This window comes from Tarenaya hassleriana, unplaced genomic scaffold (genome assembly GCF_000463585.1).
Source record: "Tarenaya hassleriana unplaced genomic scaffold, ASM46358v1 Cleome26, whole genome shotgun sequence".
NCBI lineage: Eukaryota > Viridiplantae > Streptophyta > Magnoliopsida > Brassicales > Cleomaceae > Tarenaya > Tarenaya hassleriana.
The window spans coordinates 757,064-773,002 of NW_010965869.1; the positions used below are offsets into that span (position 1 = coordinate 757,064).

At 37.3% G+C, this 15,939-nt stretch overlaps 3 protein-coding genes across 5 annotated transcripts in view; 2 read left to right on the plus strand and 1 right to left on the minus strand.

The window, feature by feature from the left end:
* LOC104816779 overlaps positions 1 to 641 on the plus strand; it is a 2,771-nt gene extending 2,130 nt beyond the window's left edge. Inside the window, exon 3 of one of the 2 annotated variants that reach the window (XM_019202926.1) lies at positions 15 to 641. In XM_019202926.1, the coding sequence (XP_019058471.1) occupies positions 15 to 285 (271 nt within the window). In that variant the 3' untranslated portion in view covers positions 286 to 641. The remainder of the gene's footprint in view (positions 1 to 14) is intronic. The other variant, XM_010545737.2, reaches the window with a different exon arrangement.
* Positions 642 to 2,274: 1,633 nt separating this feature from the next.
* LOC104816780 (protein FAM135B) lies at positions 2,275 to 8,401 on the plus strand. 2 transcript variants are annotated; one of them, XM_010545738.2, is made up of 15 exons: positions 2,275 to 2,568; positions 3,195 to 3,581; positions 3,707 to 3,792; positions 4,034 to 4,188; positions 4,497 to 4,750; positions 4,829 to 4,883; positions 5,276 to 5,515; positions 5,619 to 5,749; positions 5,875 to 6,061; positions 6,157 to 6,216; positions 6,307 to 6,549; positions 7,037 to 7,295; positions 7,390 to 7,595; positions 7,721 to 7,780; positions 7,931 to 8,401. In XM_010545738.2, exons 2-15 carry the CDS (start codon positions 3,406 to 3,408, stop codon positions 8,219 to 8,221), a joined length of 2,403 nt encoding a protein of 800 aa, XP_010544040.1. In that variant the 5' UTR covers positions 2,275 to 2,568; positions 3,195 to 3,405; the 3' UTR covers positions 8,222 to 8,401. The 2 variants fall into 2 exon arrangements, with proteins under 2 accessions (XP_010544040.1, XP_010544041.1); XM_010545739.2 differs by having other exon boundaries at positions 2,276 to 2,568; positions 7,730 to 7,780.
* Positions 8,402 to 9,424: 1,023 nt separating this feature from the next.
* On the minus strand, positions 9,425 to 12,769 carry LOC104816781 (receptor-like protein kinase HAIKU2). The gene is made up of 2 exons (XM_010545740.1): positions 10,073 to 12,769; positions 9,425 to 9,988 (listed from the first exon to the last, which is right to left on the minus strand). Exons 1-2 carry the CDS (start codon positions 12,624 to 12,626, stop codon positions 9,633 to 9,635), a joined length of 2,910 nt encoding a protein of 969 aa, XP_010544042.1. The 5' UTR covers positions 12,627 to 12,769; the 3' UTR covers positions 9,425 to 9,632.
* Between the last annotated feature and the right edge of the window lie 3,170 nt (positions 12,770 to 15,939).

Sequence of the window (15,939 nt, forward strand, 5' to 3'; positions counted from 1 at the left end):
TCCTTTACCCTGTTGTCGTGTAGCCCGAGAGGGAGCGGAGACTTTGGATTCGGGCTTTGGCCATGGTGTTTGTACAGAGGGTTTGTGATGTCGGCGACGGTGGAAGGTGAAGGCAAGTGTAGCAAGCCATGCGTGGAGGTGAGTGTGCAGCACGTGACTTGCATGGAGGATGCTGCTGCTTACGTGGCACTATCAGCAGCCATTGATCTGAGCATGGACGCTTGTAGGTTGTTTAATCAACGGCTGAGGAAGGAACTCAGTCACCAGCGTGACTCCTTGGGATGAAAAGAAAGAAAAAAAAGATTTGATTTTTTTTTTCTCCAAGATAAAAGTTGCAAAAGGGTCTTGGGATTTTTTATTACATCTTCCAAAGGGGCCTTGCAAAAAGGGGGAGGAAGTGAAAGAGGATTTTGCCCCAACTAACAGAAAAAGAAGTCATGTTTTTTTTTTTTGTACAGTGTGGTTTTTGCATTGGTTATGTCTTATTTGCGGCAAGAGGAGCGAGTTTCTTGTTCACTCTTCTTTTAGCCCTCTTTGAGTTTCTAGACCTAGAAGAAGTGTAATATCTGATTTTGTGGAGTCTGCATTGTAAGATATAAGCTTTTGATGATGCTATTGTATAAAGTTGCAAACTTTACCAAGACCTCTAATTTAACCTAGGTGTTGAAGATGCCATTTTTACCCACAACTATATAGTACAATTTTGAGAGCCATTTATGTCTTCAAATTTCTCGGAGAGCAATTTTCCGAAACGCCCAGAATAGGTTTTAGGGTTTGGGATCCGATTTCGATACTAGACAGTTATTTTCGAACGCGAACCCCAAATAGTTCAGGTTCTAGGGTTCGAAATCTCCGAAAATTTGAATTCCTACAAATACGTTAAGTGTTCACATATCTACAAGAAGATGACAATGACCAAGCAAACGAGATATGCACAACATGAGAGCGATTTAGTGACAATTTCGTCAATATATCGGATTTAAATGGTATTTTATAATTGGGTAAATGACAAAAAAATCCTATAATTTGTATTTTGTTACAATTTAAACTCTTTACTTATTTTTTATTCTAAAAATCTTGTATTTTTAGATTATTTCCAAAACAAATCTTTTACTTTGCATATTATATCAATTTAAACACTATACTTATTTTTTATCCTAAAAAATCATGTACAATTAGATTATCTTTTAAAAATTCATATACTTTGCATATTATAACAATTTAAATCATATTTTTTTTAATTTTTATCTTAAAAAACTATGTACAATTAGTTTATTTTCATAAAATTTTCATACTTTGCGTATATGGACAAAAATAATATGACACCCGTATCCCATTTTTCGGCAATATATGCCACATGTATGAAAACCAGCTCGTTTTGAGTTGAACTTGTCAGACTCGATTTCAACCCGAGCCTAAAAAATATCGGATGGAATCGGTAAAAAAACAAGCCGGGAATGAACCAATTTGCGAACTGAGCTCATTTTGAAACCCCACCTCATTGTTCAAGTGATCATTGTCCTGAGATTGATCTATCTGTGTAGACTGTGTTGTTTATATGGCTTTGTCGATATCGAATATAACAGAAAACTCGGATACTTCATCCTTATATGTTTTTCTTAATTCGATGGGACGTTTATTTAGGGGTGTCAATTTGGGTCCGAGGTCTGAAGTCCGACCCGACCCAGCCCGAAAAATAGTGGGCTTGGGGCCGAAGTTTCTTGGCCCAAAAAAAATCGGGCTTTCGGGCCGGGCTCAAATCGGGCTTCGGGCTCGAGTCGGACCGGCACGAAAGCCCAAAAATTTTAAAAAGAAAGAAAAAAAGAAAAAAAATTAACATTTACAAAGGGAGGCCCGCGGGCCGGCCTGACCCAGACTGACCCAGCCCGACCCGATCCAAACCCGGAATGCATAGGGCTAGGCTTCGGGCTTAATTATATAGACCCAAAAAAATCGGACCGGTCCGAGTCTGAGCCCGAAACTTCTAGACCGAGTGCGGACTCGAACCGGGTCGCGCGGATTTACACCCCTACGTTTATTGGATCGTTATACACTCTTTTAGCATGTTACATGTCGGATTCAATTTTATGCAATTGTTAATTCGCATTGCGGAAAAGGCCTGAGTCCATTGGGCCTGAATCCGAATTAGCACTATAATGTCCGGGTCGGATCCTCCGTACGAAGCACGTGATGCCTGGGTTTTGACAACGTGGACTTTGGCGCAAAAAAAAAAAAAGAGAAAAGAAAAAGAAAAAAAAGAGGGAAGAAGAAAACAAACACATGCGAGATGGTTGTCGTATGAACATTCATCCCTTACGCGACAAACATAATCGATCGAATCGATTACCCTTTTTTTTTTGAAAAAAAATCAAAATCTGTCGTGTCCTTCGAGGATAAATTTGTGTTCCCTACCATTGTTGTAATTTTCCCAGATCCTCCTTTACCCTGTTCCACATCGTTCTTATCAGGGTTTGTCGCAGAGTTTCCCCACCAAAAAGCTGAGAAAAAAAACCCTAGGTGATCTGGGTTTTCTCCTGTTTGAATCGTCAGATCTAAGATTTCAGACAGGTGGGTTCTCTTCTGTTCTGCCCCCCGCGATTGATTTTACTGCATTTCGGATGTAATGTTGCTCTGTTTCTGCTCTCTCGGTAACGATCTTTTGCGCTGCGGTTTTTGTTGCTTTTCTGCAAAATCTGTCATCGCGTTGTCTGATAAATGATGATATCATTTCAAGTTTCGACTTTGGTTAACTGGCTTTGTTTGATTCTAGGGGAAATGAGTTTCGCCCGTTATTGCAGTCGTTTGATTGGATTACATTGGGATTTGAACTTCAGACCTAACTAAATCTGGTCCTGCTGTAGCCAACAGTTTTAAGATCAGAGAATCAAGATTCTCGCTGCTTTTTATTTTTTGTTACCAAAAAAAGATTCTTGCTTTTTATGTCCAAACAATGAACTCTGCAATTTAGTTCGTTTCTTTACTTTCTTTCCCAGCAGAGGCTGTTAGGCTTTTCATTTTAGTCTTGTTTAGCTAACCCAGATTTTCTTGAGGTGTTTAAAGGAAAGTTGTATTTGTTTGTATGACCATAAATCAACTCACTTTCCAGATGAGGAGTTTGATTTGCTAAATTTGGAGTCTCGTTGTATAAAAAATTGTGGGAGAGATTCTAAATGTTCATGTTGCTCTCTCTACAGCTGCTGTTGGTGATCAAAGTGGAAGGACATCATAGGCGTAATTATGTGGAGAAGTTCTCTTGGATCAGTTAGATGACGTAGTTGGAGGAGATTGTAGAAAGATATGAGATTAGGAAGAACTAGTTCTGCCGGGTCAGGATATCATTGTCCTGAAAAGTATATTTATATGTTTAGATAGTGATGTGAGCTTTCCACCGGATTTGATTTACATATGTTACGTCGTCTTGGATGGTTAATCGGTTTGAGCCAAAGAAGTCGGCAAGCAAAGAAGACGCTTGATGCAAAACCTTACGTGGCCAGGGTTAAGACAGTGCTAATGATTGACACGGTTCAAGAAATTGCAATCTATATCCACAGGTTTCACAACCTCGATCTCTTCAAACAAGGGTATGTGTTTGTATTTTTTTTTTCCTTTTGAATACCTGAGAAATGTTATCTTTTGAATATCAAACAAAGGTATTGCTAATTGCTATATGAGACATTTGAATTTTGTAATTGTTATAATGCCTTAGATGGTATCAAATAAAGATCACCATGAGATGGGAGGATAGTGATAACAAATCCGTTGGAATTCCCTCACGAGTTGTTCAGTATGAAGGTAATCTTATCAATCAGCTTTCTCCTGAATCACTATTTGTTTTGTTTTATCTTGTTATATAGCATGTGCTTGTGTGATTGACTGCACATATCCTGTGACCTGTATAACAACATACTTGTACTTGTCTATACTTTGATGGTCAGAATATTTCCCTGATTATTTAACTTATCATATTTTTTCTTAGTTTTAGTGTGATGACCTGAGAGGATTTACATTGATAAATCTTCGTGTCGTGTCACAGCTCCTGATAGCACTCCGGGTGATTCGTATGGAGTGTGGAGAATAGATGATAAAGATAATAGTTTCTCAACACAGCCCTTCCGCATTAAGTATGCAAGGCAGGATGTTCGTTTATGTACGATGATCTCATTTACTTTGCCATTAGAAAAATACCAGGTACCAATTTCCCTTATCATGTAATCAAAAAATTATGTAAACTAGGTTTTTAGGCTTTTCTCTAGCTGTAACTATAGCAGGTTGAATGATTCAAGGACCCAAGTGTTCTGAACCATAACTTATCAGCATAAACTGTTCGAAGAAGCATACTATGTTGCAATTCTTGAGATATGGATGATTTATCTTTTGTGAAGTTGAGTTTGTGAGCTTATTTTTACTTCTGACATTGTTGATCTTGGTCGACGACAATAATCACTTGATGTGGCATAAATGTTTTACTCATGTTTTTGGTTGACCCGAATATGCAGGGGACCTCTACGTCTGCCGTCATATTGAAGTTTGAGCTTTTGTATTCTCCGATTGCGGAGAATGTATTGGCCAAGCCTCTAGATACTTCTTCTGTGGCTGTTCATGAGTTTCGTATTCCTCCTAAAGCTCTCATGGGCTTGCATTCGTACTGTCCCGTGCACTTTGACACCCTTCATGCGGTTCTTATTGATGTGAGTGTCCACATCAGTGTGTTAAAATCTGCTGCTTACAGACGGCCTGCAAGTCTATCTAGGTTTGTCACCAATACTTTGGATCCTCTCTCTATCTTTCTCTCTCTTCCCCCCATGATGCCGTGAGACTTTTACTGCAGTGACACAAGTAATGGTGAAAAGGTAACTGGCGGCAGTGTTCAAGCTTCCAATAAAGTATGTGATTCTACACTGATTTCTGTTTTATTAAATCTTTTTCATATGTAAAGCTCTTTATTTGTTTTGGTAATGTGTCCTTTTGCTTTACGGTCTTTCTGAGGATTTTCACAGTTTCCGGGATGATGATTAGAGGTGTTGTTCCTCCTTTCTTTAGTATGTTTTCTCTTTCTTGGCTCATATTGAGGCTCACTAGGTTTTGTTCAGTACGTGAAAGTTGTATTTATTAGCAAGTGAGCAACATGTGAATGATGTTTCTTGAGGGATGGTTTTCGGTACGAAACTGAAATCCGCAAATTCTTTTGCTACTAGGGCATCTTTTCTGTTTGCAATTACCATGTTGTCCTGACAGTTTTTGAGAACAATTTATTAAAACTTTGTGGTTAACTTAGGCACTTGGTCAGATGGCTTCTACTGACAAGAAGCTGGTATCATTTGTTAAAGCCTTACTCAGAGCTCGTGACGTTATGCTTGAAGAAATACAAAGACTTAGCAAGGCAGTTGATCAAACAATCATCTCGACTGAGTTTATATCCACGATGAACGACATTTTGTTGTTTGATTCTACTCCGATGGGGAAATCAGTTGAAGATGAAGGTTCAGGACAAGGCAAGCAACAAAACAGTCTTGAGGTCCTTGCTTTATTTTGAAACAGAATGTTTGTTCTCATGCACTTATTTGGTTTCAGTCTTCTGACATATGAGCTAAATCTTGTTTCTCCATTTTTTGACACAGAAATTGGATGTAGATGATTTACTAAGTGATGGCTGGCTCTGTAGCTTAACAAAGGATCATCTATCTCGCCTATTTAACTTACTGGGCGGCCAGCTACAGTATCTATGGAGCGCCTTTTTGACTTTTCACCGGTAATCGCCCATGGACTTCATTGATCTAATAGGTCTCCTGGTCCAGCTTTTGTTTTCCTAAATTCTATTCATAATTCTCTTGGGATATCAATATTCTGGTCACTGATCTCTTTTCCTCTTTTTAGGGATAGCAATACAAAAGTCTTGGAGTATCTTTGTGATATCTGGACCAAGGATCGAAGAGCTGAATGGTCTATATGGATGGTGTATTCTAAGGTCGAAATGCCACATCATTTTATAAATAGCGGAATGGATGATTCTTCTCACAATGGTGTGCACAAGCGGGTCTCAAGTTTGTTGAAGTCAAATGATGTGAGTTATACCGTTTTCTTTTCTTTTTCTTTGTCGTTTGCAGAATTTTAGTCTTGGCTTCTTCTCATCTTGGTTTTGGTTTTACTTCAATGCAGCCTGCCCAAATAGCTGCTACCCGTGCTGAACTTCATCGTCGAAGTATTGCACAGATGCGAGTTAGTTCTGCTATCTACATGATTTACAGTTCGTATTTGCTCTGTTGTTGGTTGTAGTTTCAGACTTTAAATTTACAATTATTGCTGCAGATTAACAACCGGTCAATACAAGACATGTATATATTTGGAGATCCTATGAGGGTTCCGATCGTTATTATTGAGCGTGTTTGGAATGCACCGAGACGTACTTTCAGTGATAATTCGTATTTGAGACATGTGGATATGATTGATTCTAGCATACATCACGATGATGAGACCAGAAAGAAATCTGGAAGTAACCTAATGCAAAACGTCCGTGAACTAAAAGTCGTCATTTTCGTTCATGGTTTCCAGGCAAGTATTCTTACTGGAGTTTTTTCCCCATTTCCTTGTGTTTTCACAAACTTATGCAGCATATCATTGGTCCATATACTATAATTAATTGGGAAACCTTGTCTGTACTCTCTTCTAGTTCTTGCTTTGCAAGGTCGAAAATTTTGGCTTTTCTCTCGTAGTTTGGTGACCCCAAACCCAAAGACACTGGATTATGCCAACCATGTAACCTTGCTTGTGTGTTGTTCCCATTTCTGAAACTGTTTTAGCATTCCTAATGGTTTCTGCTTAATGCGGTAGAAGTATAAAGTACTCGGTTTGGTAAGAGAGGTTTGTGTTTCTATGGATAAGATAGCAGATTTCTTGAGGTAGATGCTCTGTCTTTTAACTTTTGTCAAAGAATAAAGGTTTGGCCTTTGAATCTTCAGTATTGGTCATTTCGTGTATTTTGTTGGTTTATTCTTTCCCCTTCACTTGATAGATCTTGTTTCGTTCGTCTTTATGACAGGGGCATCACTTAGACCTAAGGCTTATCAGGAATCAGTGGCTTCTGATCGATCCAAAGATAGAGTTTCTCATGTCTGAAGCAAATGAGGAGAATACGCATGGCGATTTCCGGGAAATGGGACAGAGGCTTGCGCATGAAGTTGTTTCTTTCCTAAAGAGGAAAATGGATAAATATGCGAGATACGGGCGTTTGAAAAATATCAAGCTAAGTTTTGTTGGACATTCGATCGGTAACGTCATCATCCGAACTGCAATAGCCGGTACATTCTCGGGATTTGAAAACTTTTTGTTGGCGCTGTTATGATTTTGGGCTTTGCTAGTTCTAAGAGTGAATTTGGTTGCTCTTTTTTGCAGATACTTTAATGGAACCGTACCGAAAGTTTCTACATACGTATTTATCGCTATCGGGTCCGCACTTGGGTTATCTGTACAGTTCGAACTCGTTGTTCAATTCCGGGCTCTGGCTCTTGAAGAAGCTAAAGAATACACAGTGTATTCATCAGCTCACTCTTACCGACGATCCTGATCTCCACAATACTTTCTTTTACAAACTCTGCAAGGTACATCAAAAGATTCAAACGCTTCTTCGGGTCCAGTAGATAGTATAAAATAGGCCAAACCCTAGTTAACCTCACCGTACATACCCGATAATAACCTGTTCTTGATTTTACTGTCTGGTTTCGAGTTCTTTCAGCAAAAGACGATGGAGAACTTCAAGAACATAATCCTCCTGTCTTCACCACAGGTACGTAAATTACACTAATGGTGGAAATGAGAATTCGAGTTTTTGATACATCGAAGAATGGTTTCAGCCCATCTGATGCATTGACTAAGGATTAAGGCGATGTTGTTGATATACCGATTGTTTTTTTCTTTGGTTAAAAAATGACGGCAGGACGGTTACGTGCCGTACCATTCGGCGAGGATAGAGTCGTGCCAGCAAGCGTCGTTCGATAGCTCGAAGAGGGCAATGGTGTTCTTGGAGATGCTGAATGACTGCATGGACCAAATAAGAGCGCCCAACGAGCAGCAAAGGGTGTTCATCCGGTGCGACGTCAACTTCGACACCACCTTGTACGGACGTAACTTGAACTCGTTCATCGGACGAGCTGCCCACATCGAGTTCTTGGAATCTGATGTTTTCGCCAGATTCATTATGTGGTCTTTCCCTCACCTCTTCCTTTGAATCCTCTCGAGGTTATTTTTTTTTTGGATTCATAGAGAAATACGAATTATTGTTGTATATTAGTAGGGATTTTTTTTTCTTGGACAAGAACCCGAAGAGGAGCAGTTCGTTGTTTTCTAGTTTCAGACAGCAACAATATGTTCAGATTCAGAGAAGTTGCGTTAGATAGTTTTTTTTTTTTAAAAAAAGAAAATGATAATTTTCTATCGAATTTAGTAAAATATTTTTATATATATTGACAAAAAACTATATTTGAATTCAAAATTTTCCAAATGTCTGTTAATTTAAATTTTCTAATTTTCCAAATGTCTGTTAAAAAAGATTATAATATTTTATAAAAAAAACAGATTTTTTTTCAAAAGAATCCAAAAAATTAGATAACTAATTTTAGATCTAATATATCTTATCTGAATAAAACGATATTATTATTATTTTTAATCGTGTTTCGTTATAAAATTTTAGTTCTGATGCCATTTTATATAACTTTGTGCATATGAAGATTTCGTTTCACTAACATGATAATTTTCAATAATATTTTTTTTTCAAGTATCTTATTATCCGCACCAAATCTTAATTATTGCCTGTGCATATTGGTGCTTAGCTCTACTATACTATAGCACAACTATATTATATGATCCTACTTTCATAATCTATCTTATCCTATCGATACATATTTTATAATACATTATTATTACATTATATATTTCTTTCCGTTCAAGGACAAAAAGAGAGTCAGTCAACATTCAACTCATCCTTCTTTTATATATATAAAAAAAAAACATTCAACTCATCCTTGTCTTTTTCTATTCGTTAAAATGCTTAATTTAAATATAAATTCCTTCTTCTTCTTTTTTCAACAATGCAGATAGAAATAAATAGTATGAAACAACTAAGACTAAGCTCCCAAAAAAAAAAAACAAAGCCCAACAAAAACAACACGTCAGCGCTCTAAAAAAGACAAAATTATTTGTTGAATTTAAAATTTCCGAAAGTTTCTACACCTAATTTTTTTTTGTTTAGTTCAATTATAGTTAGTGATCAAAATTTAATATTTATATGTTAGTAATTAGGATTCCAATCCAATAATTTTTATGAACAGTCTTAGTAATTAAATTATTGAATTATTGATCTGTGACAATAATTATATTAATGTTTTGTCAACTATTAATTTTATTTTTAGAAACGAATCCCACTGCATTTTTCTTAAAAGTAAGTCTCCGTTCATTTTCTAAATATAAAAATGTTTTGAAATACAAAATTTAGAAGATTCATGAAAGATTTACACGATGAGGATTAAGACCTATTTCACACCATCTGCAAACAAAAAAAGGCTCTAAGAACATCTAATGTGTATATATATATATATATATATATATATATGTATGTATTAGTGTCTGAATCTTGAGATCATTTACTTTTTGTCTTTGCTAATGAGAATGCCAACCAGTTTGCAAGGCTCGGCGTCTTCAATCATCTCGACCACTTTCCTCATGGTCGGCCTCGAGCTCGGAACCCTGGCCGTACACATGATCCCTATCCTCAGTATCCTGATGGCATCTTCTCTGTGTATTTCCTCTATCCTTTTGTCCACCATTGCCATGACCTCCTCTTTGCCCTTCAGATTCTCGCTCACCCACTTCACTATCTCCTTCTTCTCCCCCGACTCCGTCTCCTCTATCGCTTTCTTCCCCGTCACTATCTCCATTAACACCACCCCGAAGCTGTACACGTCGCTTTTCTCGTTCACCTTCCATGTGTATCCTTGCTCTGCAACCATAATATCTTGCTCAGTTTATACATTCTCAGAGGAATTTGATCTGTATATATATGTATATGTATGTGTATATATACCTGGAGCGATGTATCCGTACGTCCCAGCGACGATATGGGTCGAATCGAGACCTGCATTCTTGGCCTGGAGGATCTTTGCGAGGCCGAAATCGGCTATCCTTGGCTTGAAGAACTCGTCTAACAATATGTTACTGGACTTTACATCCCGGTGAATCACCGGCTTCTCGTACCCGTGATGCAAATACTCGAGCCCTTTAGCCGAGCCTAGAGCGATCTCGTACCTCGTTACCCAATTCAGATCCGATTTCTTCTTGCATGTGTGAAGCATATCCCATAAGCTGCCGTTTGACAAGTGCTCGTACACTAACAAGCTCGAGTCCTCGTTCGTTATGCTGCAATATAGCTTCACTACGTTCACGTGCCTTATCGAGCTCAGTGTTTCGACCTCTCTGTCGAATTCTTTCGATTTCCGTTCCCATTCTGTGAGTATCGGTGTCGAGCTTCGGGTTTTGTTATCAGCTTGAAGATCTTTGCTGTTTCGTATGTGTTTCACCGCGAGTTCTTTCCCGTCTCTGAGTGCTACTCTGTATACGTCTCCGCACCCTCCTCTACCGATCAAATTCTCGTCTTTGATCGAGTCGAGGATCTCGTCTTCTGTGAAACTCAGCACGCGGAACGATTTCAGGCTCCAAGATTCTCGTCTGAGTTTGCGGTCGAGATCCTCCTCACGTTTCTTCGAGTACAAGAAAAAAACGAGGGTCGTGATCAAGATCAGTAAACCTAAAACCAGACACAACACAAAGATTCTCGTGTCCCGATGCGATCCAGAAGAAGCGGAACATCGGTTGAAAGACTTGATTGTCATGCTGCAGAGGCTAGGGTTTCCATCGAAGCTACCATTATAAGCCGCGATGGACAGCGATTGCGGAACAGGACCCGACAGTCTGTTGTTAGACAGATCAAGAAGACTAAGCCTAAGTGACCCTAAACTCTGCGGAATCTTGCCCGAAAGCTTATTATCCGACAAATTCAACGAATTCAGTGTCGGGAGAGATCCAAACGTGGCCGGAATCTCGTCGGAAAGTGAGTTCTTGGCCATGTTTATATCGCTGAGAGCGGCACAAGAGCCTACTGAATCCGGTATACTACCAGTTAAGAGATTGCACTGCAGCTGCAGACTGCTAAGTCTCTTCAACTTCCCAACAGAGCTCGGGATTCTGCCCGAAAGATGGTTATTGTTAAGCTCGAGAGCGACCAGAGATTCAGCTCCATCGATCTCCGACGGCAGCTCATCCGACAACTTGTTGAACCCTGCTAACAATTTCCCGAGCATTTTAGCATTCTTGACGCTTGTCGAGATCGGACCTTCGATCTGATTCATAGCGATGTCGAGAATTTCGAGTTTCGGTAAGCCCCATAAACCCGAGGGAACTGATCCAGTTAGCGAATTGTTGCTCACTCTGAAACGTTCCAGAGTCGAACAGTTGGCATAAGAATCCGGTATCGACCCTGTGAATCTGTTCTGCAACATCAGGAGAGCTTTCATGGTTCCGCGTTTGCACATGTCCGGAGGGATTGGTCCGGAGAGAAGATTCTCTGACACATCGATGAAGTCGAAATCGGCCCAGGATCCGAGTTCCTGAGGCAGAGGACCCGTCAACTGGTTTGTATACAGAGACAAGTTAACAAGCTCCTTGAACTGACCAAACTCTGTCGGAATCTCGCCGGAGAGCTCGTTCTCGAAGAGCTGCAGAGACACAAGATTCGTCAGGAACCTTAATTCCGACAAGTCTCCTTCAAGTAGATTCGTCGAAGCATCGAAGTTTCTGAGATTCGTCAAGTTCCTGAGTCCCAAAGGAAGCTTCCCCGTCAAGGAATTGCTGTAGAGCTCGAGCTGCCACAGCTTCGTGAGCTTCCCGATCTCCGGTGGAATATCTCCGGTGAGACTGTTGTAGGAGAGCTCCAAGTTCTGCAGCTCCGACAAGTTCCCGATCGCCGGCGGGATTTTTCCGGCGATGCTGCAGTTCGAGAGGTACAACCACTGGAGCTTATTCAGAGACAGAATCTCATCAGGAAACGGCGTCGTATCAAAAGGGTTGTCTCCGAGGCTCAAAACGACGAGACCCGTCGCGTTTCGAAGCGATTTCCATGGAAACGCGCCAGAGAATCCGCTTGTGTTCAGATACAGATACTGTAATTGACTCAGAGAGGAGAATTCAGGGAACGAACCAGAGAACAGATTGTTGCCCAGATCGAGATACTGCAGATTAGTGCAATTCCCCAAATCGTGTGGGATCATCCCTGACAAGGAATTGAATCCCAGAGAGAGTTTCCTCAGATTTGGGAGCTCGCAGACCGAATCGAACGGGAAATTCCCAGATAAATTCCTATTCCCGAGCTCGATCTCCTCGACGGAGCCTGTAGAATCACAGATAATTCCGGAGAATCCGCAAGCTCCGGCGACGGAATCCGGTCTCCATGAATCGAAGAAGACGGAATTCGTATCAGCGAGCGAGGATTTGAGCTTGAGGAGGACTTGGAGCTCGTCGGAGGAGACAACGAAGAACAGAGCGAAGAAGAAGGAGAAGATGAAGTTTCGCGAGGCCAGAGACATGGCCGGAGGAGGATATGGTGGTTTTCCGGTGGCAATTTTCACATCGGGAAATGTGGTTTTCCGGTGAAGCGAATTGAATGGAGGGAAGTTAAGAGAGAGAGCGAAGATGTTCGTCTCCTTCAGTCGGTCGAAAACAATATTAAATATTCAAATTTGGCTTACATGGTAATTCTTTTTTATTATTAAATATTTCTATTTACATACAAAAAAGTATAATAAAAGAAATGATTTATAGGTTTGAATAGATTTTAGCCACTTGACTAAATATGTGATTACTCTCCGGCCCCACGAAAATGAAATAATTTTATTTCTATAATAATATGTTCAATGTTTCAGCCAAAAAAAATATATATGTTCAATGTAGCAATGTTAAATTGTTATCATATTAACATCCAATATTTTTATTATTTATACACCCTCCTGGTGATGATTAAGTACAACCAAATGAATATTCATGACCCAATATGCTAACAAATTTATTCCCATTTTTTTATTTAACTTGTAAATACTCGTTCACATTTTCTATTAAACCAAAGATATAAAATCAATCCATTTAAACAGATGAATCAAGAGCTTAATTGCACTAATAGAAATGAATGATCTTCTTTAGATTTTATATGATTTTATTTTCGAAATAAGATATTATATGTACAATTAATATTATCTTAGAAAATTATCAATATTATATATATATATATATATATATATTTATATCATATTCTTTCCTTCTCTTAAATATTTATACTGATCAAGCAAGAAATTAGTGATCTCTCTCTATAATCCTAAATTATACATTATTATTTCAAATATATATAATTGTATGTATATAAGCTTCGGAAGGCGAATTAGGTAATATATATATATATATATATATATATATATATATATATATATATATATATATATATATATAGTGTGTGTGTGGGAGATGTATAGCGAGAATATATATATATATATATATATATATATATATGTAAATAAATATACATAGATATGGTGTATGTCTGGAATAGTTGAACCGAAAGTGAGAAAGACGTCACATCAAATATGCATTAACTGTTGTTTCACGTCTGGTTAGTTGTGGCTTGTTTTTTTGGATGTATTCATACATATTCTGATTATTTTTTATATTAATTATAGTTATGCTTTTAACTACCATTATAATGCATAATGCAGATCTCACACGCACGCATATATATATATATATATGCATAATGCAGATCTCACACGCACGCATATATATATATATATGTATATATCGCTTCGATATGCCAGTCGACAATGTAAAATATTTTCTTTCCGCCAAAGGTGGTTGGCTCAACTGGTAAGTGAGTATATGCAAAGAATGTTCCACCCAGGTTCTTGACAAATCACATATTATAAAAAAAAAAAATTTCTTTCCTAACACACAAAAAAAGATCTCTTTGGTACAAAAAATAAAAAATTCTCTATATATTGAACTCTTAATGCAATTGGAGACATTTTGATAATTTGCAATGGGTATCATTTGGAAAAATTAAAATAAAAGAAGAAAATCTTGTGATAAAATATATTTGGATCTTGATAAATAAATAAAAAAATCTTTGTGTGTCCATATATGTAGTTGATTGAGACTATATACTACAAATATCCGAATTTTTTAACTCAAATATAAAAACTAATATACTCCTCTAAAACATGAAAAGAATAATTTTCGATGACAAATATTGTCATTAATGAATTGGTGCCAATGACATACAGAGCACAAAATCATAAAATCCAAAATAAAATATAAAAAAAAATGTTGGAATTTTAAACTTTTTTTTAATGTAGTTTAATGGAAAAAGATGCATTAAAAAAAACAATAATAGGCGACACAATTCATGCAATAATTGAGGCCCATAGATAGAGACAAAATGCTTTGGAAGGCAAAGGCAAGTGCATGCACACACACGGCGACCTATTTTTAAAAGTGGACTTCACTTGCTTCTTTGCCTTTTATTATCATGGGGTCATTTCTATTATTATTATTTTTTTGATAACCGAGAGATTCACCTGGGCCTTCGGCCCAATCTACATCCCCTCAGGTCCGGGAGTAGCCTTTAGAGGCCCGCTGACAGGAATCCAGAGAGCAACACCCTCCCAACCGAGAAAACACCTCCTCCTTCCCCAGCAGCTGGATTCAAACTGGTGACTGGGGCCCCAAGAGCATCACCCTTTCAACCACTCGCCCATTATTTACTGGGTTCATTTCTATATTATTAGTTTTCAATATATCAAATCTAACGAAATTATTAATATATAATTATATTAAATAAAATTCAATGTAAAAGTTTGATTCTATATGATTCTAATGTGAAAGTTGATTGCTAAAATTGTTTCTAAATGATTTTTTTAAACACTTGAACACCAAAAAAAATGAAAATTTGAAATGGAAAACATTAAACACTAAATTACCGAATCAAAATATCAACGAAAAATTAGCATTCTGAAAAAAGTTTTTAACTTTATAATTCTTTATGAAAAGCTAATTAAAGAGCCAGAGGAAAGCCACCACTTAGTATAAACCAAAAAAAAAAAAAAAAACTCACCACTCATTGTATGAGATAGACAAGGAAAAGTCTAATATGGCCAATAAAAAAACTCTCAACAACACATGGGAAAATAAAAATAAATAAAGCTGACTGTGTATTTAATGTGATCTGTGTGCGAAGATGCGATTTTTATTATCTATAAGCTATAATAAGTACTAATTATATAAATCCATTTGACAAATATGTCTCTCTAACCCTTCAATCTAAACTTTATTGCACCGTATTTCGGATATAAATTATGAATAAAAATTCGTATGTCATTACACTTAAAAACATTACGCCATTTGCCAAATCACGTATTGAAATTTAGAGCGATTAAGTATTGTTATGTATTGTTGATTCATAAACAGTTGGAAATCGATATTTTATTGTTTAATTTCTGAGGATTCCCATATATCTTTAAATTTTGAATCTTAATTTTTACAATTTATAACATAAAATTCAACTGCTAAATTGACATTAAAAATCTCTTCTGTACTTCTCCTAAAATTATATAAAAAAGGATATATAAACTAAATCAAAATTTGTAAAATAAGAAACAAGATTATTATAAAAAAAAGAAAAAGTTGTCAGGAGTTGGTGGTTTAGTGACGGTAGAAGCGTAGTGCTATCCACACCTAGAGTTCGAATTCTGACAATCACATATTATAAAAAAAATTATTAAAAGACTATTTATATATATATATATATATATATATATATATATATTTATATTTTTTTTTTTTATTAACATAGAACAT

Excerpts from the sequence above, each read along its gene's own strand:
- LOC104816780 (XM_010545738.2), top strand. The coding sequence starts at position 3,406 with ATGTTACGTCGTCTTGGATGGTTAATCGGTTTGAGCCAAAGAAGTCGG. Across the intron at positions 5,516-5,618 it reads AGCAACAAAACAGTCTTGAG|AAATTGGATGTAGATGATTT; the intron begins GTCCTTGCTTTA and ends TTTTTGACACAG. Across the intron at positions 5,750-5,874 it reads GCCTTTTTGACTTTTCACCG|GGATAGCAATACAAAAGTCT; the intron begins GTAATCGCCCAT and ends TCCTCTTTTTAG.
- LOC104816781 (XM_010545740.1), bottom strand. The coding sequence starts at position 12,626 with ATGTCTCTGGCCTCGCGAAACTTCATCTTCTCCTTCTTCTTCGCTCTG. Across the intron at positions 9,989-10,072 it reads GTACGGATACATCGCTCCAG|AGCAAGGATACACATGGAAG; the intron begins GTATATATACAC and ends TTATGGTTGCAG.